The sequence below is a fragment of the Suillus subaureus genome, assembly GCF_016647635.1.
Source record: "Suillus subaureus strain MN1 chromosome Unknown BJ212scaffold_27, whole genome shotgun sequence".
Lineage (NCBI taxonomy): Eukaryota > Fungi > Basidiomycota > Agaricomycetes > Boletales > Suillaceae > Suillus > Suillus subaureus.
In genome coordinates, this window is record NW_024538583.1 from 54486 (window position 1) to 71214 (window position 16729).

General features: G+C 44.5%; 5 protein-coding genes across 5 annotated transcripts; 2 read left to right on the plus strand and 3 right to left on the minus strand.

Annotated features, from left to right (window-relative positions):
- Window positions 1–1082: 1082 nt before the first annotated feature.
- On the minus strand, window positions 1083–3594 carry BJ212DRAFT_1301602 (uncharacterized protein; the record flags this gene model as incomplete). The annotated part of the gene is made up of 11 exons (XM_041333151.1): window positions 1083–1140; window positions 1206–1280; window positions 1378–1573; window positions 1600–1699; window positions 1814–1963; window positions 2025–2175; window positions 2200–2207; window positions 2263–2444; window positions 2637–2732; window positions 2880–2968; window positions 3062–3594. 11 exons carry the CDS (start codon window positions 3592–3594, stop codon window positions 1083–1085), a joined length of 1638 nt encoding a protein of 545 aa, XP_041190342.1.
- Window positions 3595–3618: 24 nt separating this feature from the next.
- On the minus strand, window positions 3619–4001 carry BJ212DRAFT_1483252 (uncharacterized protein; the record flags this gene model as incomplete). The annotated part of the gene is made up of 2 exons (XM_041340591.1): window positions 3619–3770; window positions 3833–4001. The coding sequence occupies 2 exons, from the start codon at window positions 3999–4001 to the stop codon at window positions 3619–3621; spliced, it is 321 nt and encodes a 106-aa protein (XP_041190343.1).
- A 929-nt stretch (window positions 4002–4930) lies between these two features.
- Window positions 4931–9520, plus strand: BJ212DRAFT_1448197 (uncharacterized protein; the record flags this gene model as incomplete). The annotated part of the gene is made up of 18 exons (XM_041338511.1): window positions 4931–5321; window positions 5377–5650; window positions 5673–5751; window positions 5807–5905; window positions 5963–6164; window positions 6225–6340; window positions 6413–6453; window positions 6535–6664; window positions 6719–6894; window positions 7007–7052; window positions 7124–7407; window positions 7453–7520; window positions 8709–8810; window positions 8866–8944; window positions 8979–9085; window positions 9116–9156; window positions 9232–9318; window positions 9347–9520. 18 exons carry the CDS (start codon window positions 4931–4933, stop codon window positions 9518–9520), a joined length of 2496 nt encoding a protein of 831 aa, XP_041190344.1.
- Window positions 9521–11717: 2197 nt separating this feature from the next.
- Window positions 11718–11986, plus strand: BJ212DRAFT_1483254 (uncharacterized protein; the record flags this gene model as incomplete). The annotated part of the gene is made up of 2 exons (XM_041340592.1): window positions 11718–11744; window positions 11798–11986. The coding sequence occupies 2 exons, from the start codon at window positions 11718–11720 to the stop codon at window positions 11984–11986; spliced, it is 216 nt and encodes a 71-aa protein (XP_041190345.1).
- Window positions 11987–12377: 391 nt separating this feature from the next.
- Window positions 12378–14733, minus strand: BJ212DRAFT_1276928 (uncharacterized protein; the record flags this gene model as incomplete). The annotated part of the gene is made up of 3 exons (XM_041331316.1): window positions 12378–13919; window positions 13972–14511; window positions 14560–14733. The coding sequence occupies 3 exons, from the start codon at window positions 14731–14733 to the stop codon at window positions 12378–12380; spliced, it is 2256 nt and encodes a 751-aa protein (XP_041190346.1).
- Between the last annotated feature and the right edge of the window lie 1996 nt (window positions 14734–16729).

Sequence of the window (16729 nt, forward strand, 5' to 3'; positions counted from 1 at the left end):
TTTAACAGTTTTGCAAGTCACTGTAAGATCATCTAATGACAGCAAGTAGCAATCATGATGTAATGCAACATGAGATAAGAGAAACAAAAGAATAGGGGCATACATTGATTGTAACAATAGGTCAAATTCCACCAGGTGGAGACATCATGTGGCATGTGGGCTATCAACATTTTCTGCTCACCAAGGATCTTGTGCCAGGCAGGGAGGAGGAGTGTTGTAGAGTTGATGAGCTTGTAGGCAAGTTTGCAAAACTGAACAAGGGAACCCTCAATTTAGAGGTGAGTTTGTATGTATCCTAACCTACCTTGACAAGTGCTAACTTAACAGGCCAGATATTTTTTGCAGCTCAACAGATTGGTCCTTCAGCAACAAAGCAGCATCATTCACCCAACCTTCATTGTTGTCTTCAAGTTGTGAGTCATCTTCTGAAGTTTCCTCACTATATCAGGAAAATCAAGAAAATTCTTAATGAACCTTAGATCAGCTTAGCATCACTTAATAAATATTTTAAGTTGGATTCAGCCAAGAAACATTAAGGGGATTGTGACTTGCCACAAGTAGGGTCTTCGGATGAATGTGACTTAGCTACTCTGATTGCTGTGCTTATTATCAGAGCTAAGTGAAAGGTAGTAGGGTCTTCAGATGAATGTGACTTAGCTGCTCTGATTGCTGTGCTTATTATTCGAGCTAAGTGAAAGGTAATAGCACTACTAAGGCTACTACTAGCAGGAAGACTGTTTCAAAGTACTTTCAGGCTCCAAAGGTTCAAAAGTCAACATTAAGTCAAAAACAACTAAACTTTTGCATGGGTGACTTAGTGCTATTTATTGCATGCACACCACTTAATGTACTTCTCACTACTTTACTACTCTCTGAGTGGTCCTGACTGAGCTTGAGTGCACCCTTAAGGACAGAAAGTGAGATAAGCCAAAAGCAGCATAATAGTAAGAAGCCTTCAAGCAGTGAGAAAGCATCCATTCAAGTCATGTGGTGAAGCAGTAGTACTAGCATTGTGCAAGAACATAGTACTAGGCTATAGGCTAGTACTTCAACTAGTTAGTAGTAGTAGGTCCATGATAGTATCACCAGCCTGAGATGGCAGCAGCAGCAGCAGCTTTCTGAGTCTCTGACTTGGAATTGCTAGAGAAGGAAATGGTAGTAGTAGTACAGTGAACAACTGGAAGAAATAAGTCAGGCTCATTTACATGTGATGGCCTGGGCAGGAAGACTTTGTTGAAATATTAACACTGGCGGTGGCAGCAGCAGCAGCACTAGCAGCCCTAAACATTAGCCTCAGTAGTAATAACAACAACAAAAAATAAGAATTACTGGCATAGGCTTCAAGGAGGAATGCACAAGCCACATTGAGGCTCCTACTCCATGTCAGAGCTGTCATCTCCCTCAGACTCAGTGTCAGATATATCCACCAGCTGAGCATGCTCATCCAGATCAAGGTCATCCTCCACAGCAGCATCATCAATGTCATCACCAGGATGACTCTTCTTCTTTGAGAATTCCATGGCAGATGCAATGATGACTTCGAACTTGTCCTCATGGAGGTTCTTCTGATAGCCTTCACATAGGCACACGTCAATGTACCCCAGGAGATGTCATTGAATCCTGTTTGCTGATAGGACATCTTGCCAGTGGACTGATTCATCATCTTCAGCAATGAAATGCTGGTTTTGTTCTTTGCTGCCTGAACCATTTTGATGGTGAGAGTACAAGTAGACCAGAGAGTTAAAGCTCATTCAACCTAGTTAGAATTGTTAGTTTGTGAGATTTGAGAATAAATAAGATGACAAGTATTTACTGTGGCACATGACAATGCAAGACCCCCAGCAGGATTTGCTAGTACACCTGGCTTGTCTACCCCAGGTATCTTTTGGGCACCACAGGTTGCAGTGAAGTGCACACTGAAGGTTTGCACAACAAATGCACCTTGATAAAGGCCCTGGAATTTCTGCGCTAAGTGTTAGCACAACAACAACTTGGGAATTGATTGAGATGAAAGGAGTATGTACAGACTTGTCATCACCATTTGCCTTGTATAAGAACTGAAGGCTGCTGAGTGCATACTCCACAAACTCTGCACAATTGTCATCAGAGTCCCTCAGCAAGTCCTGAGACTCAAGGTATGCAATGACAATTGCAATAGCTGCCAAGCTGATGTTGCTGCAGTAGGAGTCAGCAACTCACTGGACAGCCTATATTGAAGTAGATCTAAGTTAGTACTGTGTTAATAAAATTGAGCACACTTACAATGTAGTAGACTGAACTAAGGCTTGTCACTGTGTGGGCAATATGGGGAAAGATTGCATCCCAAATCACCTGCATCTTCTCACAGGCCAGCTTGGCAGGAACTTCCCAGGGATTAGCCAATGTTGCAACATATTGTATGTATGTCGAGATAAAGACATGGTGCCAGATTTTGGGATTGATACCTTCAGGGAGGTTGTCATTGCTTGGTTTCTTCACTCATTCAGTTTGACAGGCTGTGGGCTTGGTAGGGGAATCTTTAATAAGAGCCTGTAGTAGTCAGTAGTAGTAGAAATAAACATGATATCAAAATGAGACACTTACTGAGCTTGTAACTCATTTTTTCCCTTTCAGAGGGCTGGCAACTGCAGCCTCACATTCAAGACCTTGGGTCTCGTCCTCGTCAGAGAGCCCCCCATCAATGATTCCAAGGTGATAGTTCTTGGGTTCTTCTTTGATGTGAATCACCAGCTCTGCATGAGAAATCAAAACATTGTTAGTCAAGACTGAATTGGACAATGATTGAGTGCTGCCATTGGTCAGGGGGGGAAGAACAGATCCATTGCAATGCAAGGTTGAGCTATTTTTAAAAATGCTGGGCTGGCTGGTGTTGGCTTTACTACCAGGCTTTGAGTTCTTTGGGATGCTCGCAGCCCAATCATTGATGCCAGTTGAAAATTCCTTTGAGTCCATAGTACTAGTAGAATCACTGAGAAAAAAGTAATAAAGTGTTGTTTTGTTGAGAGTGAGCATGATATTGATGGACAAGTGACAACAGGAAAAGAAAAAGGGAACTTTGTACCTTTTTGGCTGAACTAATTTCTTATCATGTTGCTGCTTCCCCTTCTCCTTATCATCTGACTTCTCCTTTGCCTTCTCTATCACCTTCACCTTTGCCTTCTCCATCATTTTCTCCTTCCTGCTACCCCTTTCCTCAGTCTGACTACCACAAGGCTGTGCCTTAGGTGTGTTCTCATTGCTCAAGGCTGGCATTGCCCACTGAAGCTTATCGGGGATATCAGTATCCATAGGTTCATCATCTGAGTGATTAACCTGCTGAAGGGCTGATCTTTTGCTGTGAGTCACTGTAGGTGTTGCATCAATGACCAGGACATTTGACTCCATATCTGAGTCAATGCTTATTGTGCTGGGAGGTTGGGTTATCTTCCTCTTCTTCCTCTTCTCCTGCTCATTTGCCTCTTCCAGTTGCACTGCCTTAATTGCCTCCCATACCTTAAGCTTCTTAGCTGGCACCTTCCTACCCTCCCATTTGTCAACCCTTGCCTTCTTTTTTGGTGGCGATGTAGGAGTTTTACTCAGCTCCAAGCCCTCCATGTGGGAGTCAGTTGTTTCTGAGGCTTAGGATGGATCTGGGTCAAAGGTGCTGCTGATGGCATCCTCCATCTTAACATCAGAAATGAATCTGTCATCTTCAGGAGGTGGAGAGGGTTTTGCATAAGTCTTCTTTGAATAGGCCTTGGACAGGGCTTTGATTTTGGTAAGGCTACAGCCTGCAGGGTAGCATCAGTTAATGCATCCTTGTCTGCTTGTTTCTTCTCATATTCAGCAACACATTTGATCCTAGCACCCTTGGCATGTTCCTTTTCTTCTTTGGCATCTAACTTAGCCTGACGCTCAGCAGCTACTTCTGCAGCTGTGTGATGTTTCTTCTTCAGGACCATGTCTACAAGACCAGGATGCTGAGTTGCATTCTTGGTGCAGGTAATATGACAAGTAGACATATTGGCAAGTCAGAGTGGTGGAAGAAGCAAGATGTGAAAGGTGAGAAAATTTTGTTAACTTTACAATGGTGGTAGTCATAATAACTAAAGTAGTTCAAATTGGGACTTAGGGTTTTGCCACACCTCACCAACATGGCACACTGGCATTGGACTCCCGCCCTGGTATGTGTTCAATGATATCTATACAACTGCTATCAATCTTTTTTTATCTACACAGCTAATCAATGTTTGCCCAGATGTCAAATGGAACTCTGCAATTGAACTTGTGTGTGTGACAATCTCACCATGTTTGTGCCTGCAGGCAAGCATGTTCCTCAGTAAGTGCTCATGTCTATTCAGTGACTCAGAGAAAGCTAATCTGAATTTATTATGCCAGCCTGTCTTGATTGATACTGCAGTCTTCTTAATGTTCACCTGGATGTTGAATGGAACTCTGCGATTGAACTTGTGTGTGATAATCTTGCCACTTTTACTAGCCTGCCAACCTCATGTCAAACACTTTTTCTAGAAGAGCCCACTACCCTACCCTGTTCCCGATCTGGATCTCCTGGTGATCATTCACACTGTCCAACTTTGGCTGCCTCATTGTTGGTGCATAGTACACATGTTTGTTGTATCATTGCCTCATGTAATTTTTGGAAGGTTCTCACTGCTCCCAACAATGCATACACCTTGTGATTCAAGTGGTGCCTTCACAGGCTCTTATGCTAAGGTAGGTTTGAATATAAATTTCATGCTGCATGCACCTCTGAAGCTCAGACTCGTAGGCTCTCATTACCCTGCCAGTTCTACACCATCTCACAATACCAGCTAGTACCAACCTCCATATTCACAAAATGCACACCCTTAGCCATTGTCAACCTACACTACCTTGCTTAGCAGTAGGCTGTACCTGCCATTTCCATAATAGGTCCAGGCACACTTCCCACATGCGATCACAGCATGAACCACAAAATTTCCTACTGCCACACCATTCATCCTCCAGTTCCAGTAGTTCTCCCCCACCTACTAGTTGCAAGCGCAGTCTATCATCAGTGTCTCAATCTGGCCCTGGACATCCTTTATCTGACACAACATATCATTCACACAGCCAGAGCAGATTGGAGGGAGCTTCTGACAGTTGTACTCAGGCTAGTGGTGGCCATGATTTTGAACATGATGCACCATACAATGCCTTCGAGGATTGGCATTCTGCTGAGCCACCAGCAGACTCTACAGGTGGCTTGGATGTAGATCAGCCTCCTGGTAGCAGTGCTAGTTCTGACAGCCAAGCTCAGAGTCAACCTCAGGTAACTAGGACATATTATCCCATCATAAATGGTACATGACTTCTCTTGATACTCACACAATTTGTGCTCAATTCTCCTCTACAAAGGAAGAATTTGCAATGATCAAGGGAATCCCATACCCTTATATGCTCCACCACCTCCACACCCATCAGATCATGGATCTGATGACTGGACACCATACAATGATCATGTCAAGTTTGAAGTTACCGATTTCCTGCACCGTTGCAACCAAATGTCTGCAGGCAACATCAATTTTGTGTTCAATCTGTGGGCAGCCTCATTAGCAGCTCATGGTGATACCCCACCATTCACAAACCACACTGACATGTATGACACCATCAATTCAACTCCTCTTGGTAGGTGTTCCCTGGCAAAGCTTCAGTTTGCAGTACAATGGAATTCTACCTGATAACTCAGATGATGTTTCATCATGGATGAAGTCTGAGTATGACATACATATGGTTCCGAGACCCTTGGCTCCTGGTGCACAACATCATATCAAACCTGGATTTCAAGGATGAATTCAACTATGCACTGGTACAGGAGTATAGTGTTAGTGATGGAGCACATCAATTTCATGACTTTATGTCCAGTGACTGGTGTTGGAAACAGGCTGTAAGCATTACTCACTCACTCTTCATGTTGTTGTCTCACTTTTATTATTCACTGCAGGACTTAATTGTGCAAGATCCAGATACAATAGGAGCAATGTTCATTCCTATCATCCTTGGAAGTGACAAGATGACAGTCTCTGTCACCACCGGCCATAACCAATATTGGCCAGTCTACATGTCTATTGGCAACATCCACAACAATGTGCAGTGCACACACTGCAATGGCATTGTACTACTTGGCTTCTTAGCCATTCCAAAAAGTATGTACTCTATTCTAATTGTGTGCACTGCTGTTACTCATATGGTACTGATTGAATTAGCTGATAATGAAGCCACAAAGGATGCACACTTCCGAAAGTTCTGCTGCCAACTTCTACACTCATCACTTGCAAAGATGCTTGAAACCCTCAAGCCTGGCATGACCAAACTGGAGGTTGTCCATTGCCCTGATGGCCACTTTTGATGAGCTGTGTATGGTCTTTGACCATACATAGCAGACTATCCTGAGCAAGCACTGCTTGCATGTATTGTACAAAATTGGTGTTCAAAGTATGTGTTTGTCTTATTCTTCATGTCCCTATGCTAAGTATGACTACTATGGTGCTATTTTACTATTACTTACACAGGCAGATGCACCACACCAGCAGACAGTCTCAATGACACATATGGTGGACATTCCCATGATCACACCAAAGTTTTGGTTGAGGAATTCAAACTAGGTGTTCTGTGGGATGAATACAGCCTTGTTGGAGACATTGTGGTATGTACAATACTCTATCTACTCATCTCTTTTGAACTTACACTATTTATACAGCCATTCACTAACTATTTTCCATGTGCTGACATACACAAGCTCCTCTCCCCAGATATCTTACACCAGCTCATCAAGGGAGCATTCAAGGACCACCTAGTTCAGTGGGTGCATGACTATATTGAGGCTCAATATACAGAAGCCAATGTGAACAGGATACTGGATGACATTGACCATCAGTAAGTTTATCTTCAAATTCACTTAGCTGCTGCTGCTGCTGAACACATGTCACACTACTAGCATCACTCTAGCTCCAGCATTTGCAGGCCTTTGATAATTTCCAGAGGGTAGAGGATTCAAACAGTGGACTGGTGATGACTCAAAAGCTCTCATGAAGGTCTGTACCAATATTCCTCTATTTTTTCATAGCAACAGTACTAATATTTCTAATGCACATTTACTGCACAGGTCTATATACCTGCTATTGAAGGTCACATACCCACAGAGATGGTACAGACCTTGCAAGCACTACTCAACTTCATCTACATCACTCATCACAACATTATCAGCTCTAGCAGCCTCAACACAATGAATGACACCTTGAAGCATTTCCACAGGTACTGCAAGATATTCCAAACATCCAGTGTTTGGCCCAAAGGATTTAATCACCCTCAACAACATTCACTCATCCATTACCATAAGCTCATTCAAGCATTCAGCACACCAAATGGGCTTTGTTCATCTATTACAGAGTCCAAACACATTAAAGCTGTCAAGGAGCCATGGTGCTGGTCAAGTTGTTTCAAAGCTCTCAGTCAAATGTTACTAACCAATCAACATCTCGACAAGCTAGCCACTTCATGCTGTGACGATCATACCAGCACTAGGTGCGTATGATCAATAGCATGATTCTTCTCACCTTCAGGAAAGGAGATAAAGCATGGATCATTAAATCCATATATATCAACCCATCCACTCTTACTCCGGTCCAGTCCTAGGAATCTGCCCTCCCATGTCCTATCCATGTCCACCTATCTCCACTGGTGCATTATTTTCCCAAATATCATTGCTAAATGAGCTGCAGGTCTTATTACATGTCTACTCACATTCCACAGCACATGATGTCTTATTACCTATAGACTCATCACATGCTTGCTAACTACACTACAATTCTTGCCTATGCATTCCGGACATTCACACACTATGATATAAACAACCACAGTACATACAATTGAGTAGTTCCCTTCCCCCCCTGGACTCAGCTCTATAGGAGAGTCATTCTTGCGTTATTTTTGTAGACCTTGCACAATCCATCTATTTTGCTCTTTCTTGGCAATCCTGTGCATTTCAACCACTCTGAAGTTCCATACCACTAGGATCTTACCCTTAAGCTCTTGCATGAATACCCAACCCATGACCAGTAGTTTAGCACAGTTCTTCATTCACACTATATCCCTTGCAACCAGCCGCTCCATAGAGTGTGGTCAATTTTGTGCGCATTACATCTGCTGCACTGGCATCTGACATCCAATACACTCGCTCATATCTTCCAATGGTTCATCCTGCTCTTGTGATACTAACACCGGTCAATTTTTGCCCACACTCACAGTCAATTTTTTGGCATAGAAATTCAAAGGTATACATACAGTCCATGCTCAAGTTTCTTAGGCCAACATAGGTTATAACTCCTTCACTCACTTACTTCCCTCACACATAATCAAAGGAAGTGCTTCAATAGCAGTCCTCTTAGGCTGATCAATTAACTTGCGCCTCTTAGGATAAGTAGTGCTAGTTGCTAACTGCCTAGTACCAATTTCTTCTTCACAATGCATCAATTTTTTGACCATGGGATGCTATAAGGGATGTGTTTGTCATACATCCTCAACAAACTTGGTATGTGATTTTCATGATGCTGGGCTCGCCAATGCTAATCACCACCTTCACAATTCACAGGGATACTAAATGCACCATTGGAAGCACACATCAAACTGAGATATCCCAGAACAAGATGAGCCTTTTGGGCACTACCATCATGCAACTAATGATGCCAAAGGTAATGCAGATGAGGATGAGGGTAAAACCAATGCTGAGCCTGATGCTGATGCTGTTGATGGGCCAATGGTACTTGCCCATGTTGACCTGGCAAAGACAGCTGGTAAGTAGTTTTGTGCATACTTGCATGCTTCTGCTCACCATACACTTTACTACAGCCAAACAGATCTACCCAGAGCTCATTGCAGATCAGATAGGTCAACCCAACTTCACAACTTTGATTCAGCATTTTCTGCAGTAACCAATGCCGCTCTGACTCTGACTCATCTAGCTCTGACTCATCCCGGTCTGCACTTCCTGAGATCTACGAAAAGATCACACTGTACACTTCAGCCATGGCCACCTTCTTTGCTCCTAGTGATTTATCAGGGATCAGCAGTATGTGCTACAAGTGTATTCATGCTGTAGATACCTGGAGAAATGGCCCTGGGCACTATGATTGCATCTTTGTTAGCACTGATTCATCTGCCAATGGCATGCACAGCCTCAACATTGCTTGAGTGAGACTATTTTTTTCTTTGAAGCATGATGGTATCATGTACCCTTGTGCACTTGTACAATGGTTCAAATGTGTGGCTGACTCCCCAGATGAACTTATGGGAATGTGGGTTGTAGAGCCAGAGCTTCTGGAAGATGGAGCACACTGTGTCTGTCATCCACCTTGATAGTATATTTTGTGCAGCCCACCTTATTCCAGTATTTTGGGGTGACTTTGTGCCAACCAATCTCACTTACTCACAGACACTCAATGCTTTTTGCACTTATTATGTCAACAATTTCATTGATCACCATGCATATGAGATCACATTTTGACTTATCTTAGTACTTAGTATTGTTTAGCTGAAATCAACTTATGTTTTCCACTACTTAGTAGATCTCAAATTTCACTTATCATCACCTGCCTACTTAAAATTCTGAATTGCACTTGATTCACAGCATTAGCTTTATTTCTTTCTTACATTTCCTTTGTGAAGAATTCTCTAAGTAGAAATTAAGTAGAAATTAAGTAGAAATGATCTTCTTAGATAACTTGGTGCACTTAATATTGTTTTAAGTTAAAATAAGCAAGATAAGTTGGCTAAGAATTTTTATGATTTTGCTGATGTATCATCTCCTGATCTTCCCTCTCAATGCCCTCACTCAGCTTGATGAGCTTGTCATTAACATTTTTGCCATCTTTCTTCAACACATCAAACTCTTGTATCAACAACTTTGCAACAAGGTTCACAGTGTGCAGAAAGCACCATGTATCAAGGAATCAGCAGATACAGACTTTGCATCCTTTGCCCATGCACTTGAATGCATGTGCACAACAACCATGAAGAGTCTCAATGATAGGTGTGGGATCAAAAAATGCATAAACAGGTGATGTCCAATCCTTCATTAATCATTCTACAGTTACTAATGTTAGTTGGTGCTCAGAGCACAAGCTTGGCCTCCTACTGAGTTCATCTTCAGCACTTTCTTCTTCATCATCAACATCCATGATGGTACCTTTGTTTGGATCTTTCTCACCATCACTGATAACAATAGCATCTTCATTGGATGTATCATCTTCAGAGAGAGCTATGGCTTGATGGGTTTTAGGTGGGGCTTGCTCAGCTATTTTTCTGGGAACCAGAGGCTGAATGGGTGCTTTAGAAACTGCTTCCTCAACATTTTGACCATGTTCTCTTGCTGGCCTGGTCTTATTGTGTCAGGCATGTGTGGTGACAGTGCTACTATCATCAGTCTTCTGTTTTTTTGGATGAGTTCTTGAGTCTTTCATCTATTGCAGCCTTGGCCTTGTCTGTAAGTTTTGTAATACATTTTGCAGCAGTTTTGATAAATGTTGGATGCATACTGTAGCTTGGTAGGGTACTGATGTTGTTGTTATTACTTTTTACATTAAGGTTTAGGCTCTGCATAGTTGGAGTTACTGATCATGTTATGAACTAGGATAGTTCTAACAACAGACAACTCAATAAGAGTCAAGACCTCTGTTGAGATTCTACACCTCACAATAAGCAAGATGTTCAAGATGAAGAGAGTGTCTTCAACTTAAAGTATGATTCAGACAACTTAAGATTGGAGGTCTTAAGTGAAGGAAGTTCCAGGTAAAACCTAGTAAAATTAAAGTGAAGAACTACACAGTGATAAGTCGTGTATTTATAATGAATAGCAATGGGAAGTTTAGGGCAGGTGCGAGTAAGTAATGTTACAAGCATATGCCTAATAAGGATGGAGTGACAATGTCAGAAGTACAAGAAAAGAAATAAGACATGTAGCAAGACACATAGATGGTGTCTAATGGCAGCATGAGCAGCACACAATGTAATACAGTAAACATAAGCAAGTAAGACAGAAACAATAGATGATGAAAGAGAAGAAAAAGTGCAGCAGGGCAGGGTGTATTGTAACAGATTGGTGGACTGACCCACCATATGGGTGTGGGTATGGGTACAGGTGTCTGAAGTCTGTACCCCCACCCACACCCACATGACACCTGTACCTGTGACCCACCACAGGTGCCTGGTACCTGTGTCATTCCCTAGTGGTGACAGCCTTTCTTGTTGGAGTCTGAGAGATCCAAGTTGACAAAGACTGATGAATCTGAGACAGGAATGAAGAGAGAGTGAGAGGTACAAGCACAAGCCAAAATTGGACTAAGGTGAGCAATGCTTTGATGTCAGCTTGTGTCCTGGATTATTTTCATGTTTCTCTTTGATATAATCAGTTAGCAATGTACTTACTACAAAAGTGCCTCTAGTAGTGCATGGACATCTCAGTTCTCTGGAAGAGACTGAGATTGTACTTGTCCTTACAGTATTCACCAGATTTCTGTCAAGTGTAGACTATACACTGCTTTTGTCCATCAAAGTGAGTTTTATGTGCCATATCAAATGGCTAGTCCCCTTATCAGAACAGATGTTTGAGCACATCAAATCATGCACCCGAATCTTTGTTATTTGTGCATCTGCTCTGCCATAAGTTGACCCCACATCACTTCGAATGGGACAATGGATCATGGATGACTCGAACATTCTTCACTGACAAGGTGTTCACCCTTTGAAACACCCCTTTACGTACTGAACCTTGTCATCCTTTTAGGCATGCTTCCAATCAGATCTAACCCTCATCAGAAGGCAGTACATTAACGGCCCAAATTACTCCCGTACTCATGAAGCGTGGGTCGAGAAACAGGGTCGTAATGCTAAAGCCGGCATCAAAGAACTCGAGGAAGACGCAGTTTCAAAAGGCCTTAACAAGGGCGAGGGCCATAAAGTCTTCTATACATAGGTGATGATTGTTCGCTAGCATCACTATCTACATTTAACTGGTTCTCAATTCGGCCTGTTCGGAACTTTTCGCCCTTCATAGCGGCGAAGAGTGAGTGTGACCAATTCTTTAATGCGTATTTCCTGGCTGAGCGAACGCCGATGTGGAGGGCATTGGATATTACTTATTCAAGCCAAAAATTAGGCAACAGTCGTAATTAGTCTATATATCAGCGTATACATGCATAACTTCCATAGGCGACAGCACAGTCGAACATTGAAACAATTAACGAAAAAATATATGAAAGCGATGTACAACAAGAAAAAATTTGGCGTGGATACTGATGGTCTTAATGAGTAGGTCATGTCCGCCTTGAGTCCTGAAGAAGTTTACAATCGCGATGTGATCCATTTTATTCCGATACAGACCCGTTCATCCATTTCTCCTGGATGGACTCCAACTCCTCTTTCTGGTTCTTGTGCTCGGCACTGAGCCTCTTCAGCTCCTCCGGATCCATGATTTCTCCTTCCGCTTCCGATTCTCCGTTTAAGATGGCCTCGATCTTCCGCTTCTGTGCGACGATTTGGGAATATGTACCCAGGTAATGTCCGTACTTGGACTGGTACCGCGAACGTAGCCCGTTACGATCAGGAGGTAGTGGGTATGAGGATCGGGGGCGGGCACGTCCGTCCTTGCCCTTTGAGCGATCAGTATTCGTAGAAGGATCTTGGGCGGGCTTCCGTGGCGGCTCTGGTATCTCTCCTTCATCCGAAGAGGTATATATCGGTGACTTTCGTCTGGCTTTTGACGTTCCATTGAGTTTCGGTCGTTGATCTATTTTGGAAGGTGAGTTTAGGGGTGGTGGCTGCGTCGGTAAGGCGGTGCGAGGCAGTGGAAGTGGAAGTGGAAGCGGAGAATGCTCTTTCTTGATCTTCTTCGGCGGTGGTGGTACAGGAGATGTGGCTTCGACCGGCTTCTTTGGAAGAGACAAGTCTCGACCTTTTAATGAAGACGAAGGTGCAGCATGTGATGGACCCTCCTCCGTTTTGCGCTTCTTGAACGAGTTTGCCTTGAGCCCCTCCTCGTCCTGCGCATCTCCTACATCATGGGTGGCGCTCTTCCGCTTCACACTAGCGGTAACTCTATCCTTGGGCGGTCTATCCTTATCTCTATGTCTCTCGCGCTCTCTATCGGACTCCTCGGGTGGAAGCATCTTCTTCGTCATCTTCGTTGGCATCGAAGTGATAGGCGTCTTCTCCTGACTTGGGAGTGGCGGCGGGGGCGCCGGTACGGGTTTGGGAGGTAAGCGGGGTAGCGGTCGCTGAGGACGCACACTGGCTGAACCTGCATCTTCACGAGATGCCGTCTCAACGGCAGGAGAAGGCTGAGGGGACTTCTTAGCAACGTATCCAGAGCCCGGTAATCGTCTGGACGGCCCCTTCGAGCTGGTGCTGGTGCTGCTACTGGGTGATGGACTGGCTTCTTCGCGCTTAATGGCAGCCACCCTAGGGAGCTTAACGGTCTCGTCCTTCATCTGTATGTCACCCCTTTGCCGCGCACTCTCGTCTTTCATCTGTATATCGCCCTTTATTCGAGAAGAATCTACCTTCGCTTTCTGCTTCAGCTCTTTGGATATAGCAGGTCGTTTTGGTTCGGGCTTCGGCTTGAGAAGACCCGCAGGTGGGCCGGTGATAGTCTTACCTCCGTGGGTTGGATGCGGAGCAGCTCCAGTGGGAGGTGCAACGTTGCGAAAGCGAAAATGATCCCACACAGAGTCAGACTCGGGTATCCTGAGGGAACTGAGCACGACTCTGCCTTGTCGGGCGACGTTGGTCCGCTCTGACTGTTTGTACATCTCCCATTCGTATGGACGCACTTCAAGCCATGTACGATTTTTGAGACTCCATTTCCGAGGAGAGTTGTCGCCTTTTCGGGCTAGGGCTTGCTCAGCGACCTGTACATTCACGATTGAGTAAAAGAGTCAAAGTAGAGTGATGCATGCCCACCTCCTCCAAGATACTAAGTAGATTAGCCTTTGCAGTGTCATCACAGTTATTCCCGCAAACCCTGCTTACCGCCAGGTCTGTTTCACGATTCTCAACTGCAAGGAAGTGGATAAGACGCCTGCGAATATCCGCGTTCGCCTTTGACAAAGTCTGTGGTATCGGCGAGATTTTGCGTGCAACAGGGGTGGATGCAGCAGGGGTACGGAGAGTGTCGCGTTGTGCGCTTTTCTTTACCACCGTTCCCGAACCTGGCGCTTTCCGCTTCAGGTTCTTCGTGCCTGCCGCAGATATGAGCGGTGCATCGAGCATGATGGTTTGGCGCTCGGAATGTTGCTTCTTCGCCTCAATGGTTTGCTGCCGTACTTTATCAGTGACTTTCTCGCCAAGTTGTCGGTCAACAATGAATTTGCCCATGACATTGGCATAGAGCTTCAATGGAGCGTTTGGCTTGGCTGCAGAGGACGTCCTGAGATAAATTTCGTGCGGAGTACTCTCTTTCAGAGGACGCATTGGAAAGAATGTCTCCCCGATGTAGATGCCCTGAGATTGAATGTCAGATATGGACGAGTCGTAAGCACTTGGACTGACTGGACTATCGCCAAACTCGAAATTCATCACAGGGTTGCTAGACAAGTCTTCCAGAGCTTCTAATGTCTCAGCTGACATACGGACGATCATAGCGTGCTTAGGCTTGGTCTGGACAGTATCTCCAGGGCGAGAATGTCCTTGGAGAGACAGCGGCGTACCGCTTGGAAGAGGCATGATGTCGATGTGCTAGTCAACGGCACAGGTTCAGTTTATCCTTGACAGGCTTCAGGGAACGCTCAGAACGTGGGTAGCACAGGGAGGACACGTCCAGGTGGCGGCGGGCTAGAAGCCTTGCAGCTTGCTGCAGAACAACGTTGTCGATAGTGGCAATAAAAATATGAGCGTCGATCCCTGCTGAGTGCCTTGATGGAGAACGTGAAGAACGAAGGAGGGAGAAACCTAGAGAAACAAGAGCAGAAGCAGACCAAACTGCTTCCGTCGGTGTTGTCATTTCACGATGCCCGTTTTACTTGGTGCTCAAAATGGAAATCGGTCTTATCCATGGATCGTAGCTCCACCCGTCAAACAGTGACAGGCTGCAGACAGCACTAGGTACTACTGGCGCAGTAAGTATATTAGCCATGTGCCATGAAGTGCATCACAGCTTGATCAAAATGAAACCCATGGTGGTCTACCTGGATGACTCATCTAACGATTTCGCATCTACCGTGAGCAAGCCGTGCCACGCCGTATCGAAGGCTCGTGAACTAATAGCCATAACGTTACTGACAGTCGACTGACAGTGACAATCAAGTTCCAAAGTCTATATGGAGCTACCCCGGTGCGCCAAGAAGCTTGATACGCATGTCTGCTTTCGAGATCGAAGAGCCAGCCTATCTGCGATTGCTTCGAGGACGAGTCGCCTACCCACCCATCCTGGATCGTCGTTTCTGATTTTAGTAGGAATCCGTCAGCACTCCCGTGCACGTGTCGGTCATGCATGAAATTCATGAAGCTCGTGACGGTCGACTATCAAAGTTTAAGAACTTCGAATCGTGCTTAGGAGTCAGGACATGTGCTCACATACAACGTGCAGGTCAGCGTGAGTGCATGATGTCTTTGCAGGACTTAACGTCATACTTTCCCGCAGAGAATTTCGCTCGCGATCACACCACCTCGCCCTAGTACGCTCAGTAGGGCCCCTCTCTCGTATCCAGTTACCAGCGCTGTACCAACCCTATCTAGGGTAGTTCGGCAACGGAAATGTTGCCACGTCTTTAAAACGGTCAGCCTTAGCTTTTTAAGCATTCGAATCATAGATGCTGACTATACAGCTTCTCCTCCTTCATTCGGATCAGCAGCCAGCTTCCTCAGCGCCGCGGCTTATAATCCTGCTCGCAAGAAAAGTCAAATGATTGGTTGATGAGGAATATAGTGCGTGCCCACTTCCAACTTAGATTTGAGAAGCGCATCGGTAACCATGGCCTTCTAGTTCCAAACAAGGGGTGATTATATGGAATCATCAACTTCATTCGAGGAAGTGATGTCTGAGTTGGATCATGGACGGATGTAAGCCCACATTTTTGTTACAACACCGCATCTTTATTCCGCACGATTTTGCTGGACCAATAAATGATATTATTATTTGATGTAAGTTACTTTTAACAGAACCATTCTGCAAAGTGATGGGGTGAAGGGGCCGAGACTGCCCATTGATTGATTAACCGATTACCCAATACCCATGGGCTAAGCCTGAGGCGATGAAAGCAATTTCAAATGCTGTAGGTTCTTGTCAACACAAATTTAATTGCAAAACAATATATTGTGGTTCATTACATTATGCCTAGCTATAATAATATTCAGGCTCAAAGCCTGAAATAAGAGTGTGTTCCAAAAATTGCTGGAAGCCGAAGCTAACAGACGGGTTCGGATGTGTAATTTGCAATCAGCAAAAGACTGTGCCTCGGTAAAGACCTCACTGGCGACAGTACATGCCCGAGCACAAGAGATGGGGAATTAGTTTCCAAGTAAGCCCCCTATATACAAAATTAGTTGCGCACGGACCAAGGGCCTGTGAATACAGTTACCATCAACGACCGAAAAGGTATGTGATTATGAAATACTGATTGGATTTGAATTTGTGCACATCCTCCCTCCGCACAAAAGACTCCATCACCTTCTTGGACAACCCCCAAAAAAATCACGCCTCATCAACGGGCGCCGCTGGGCG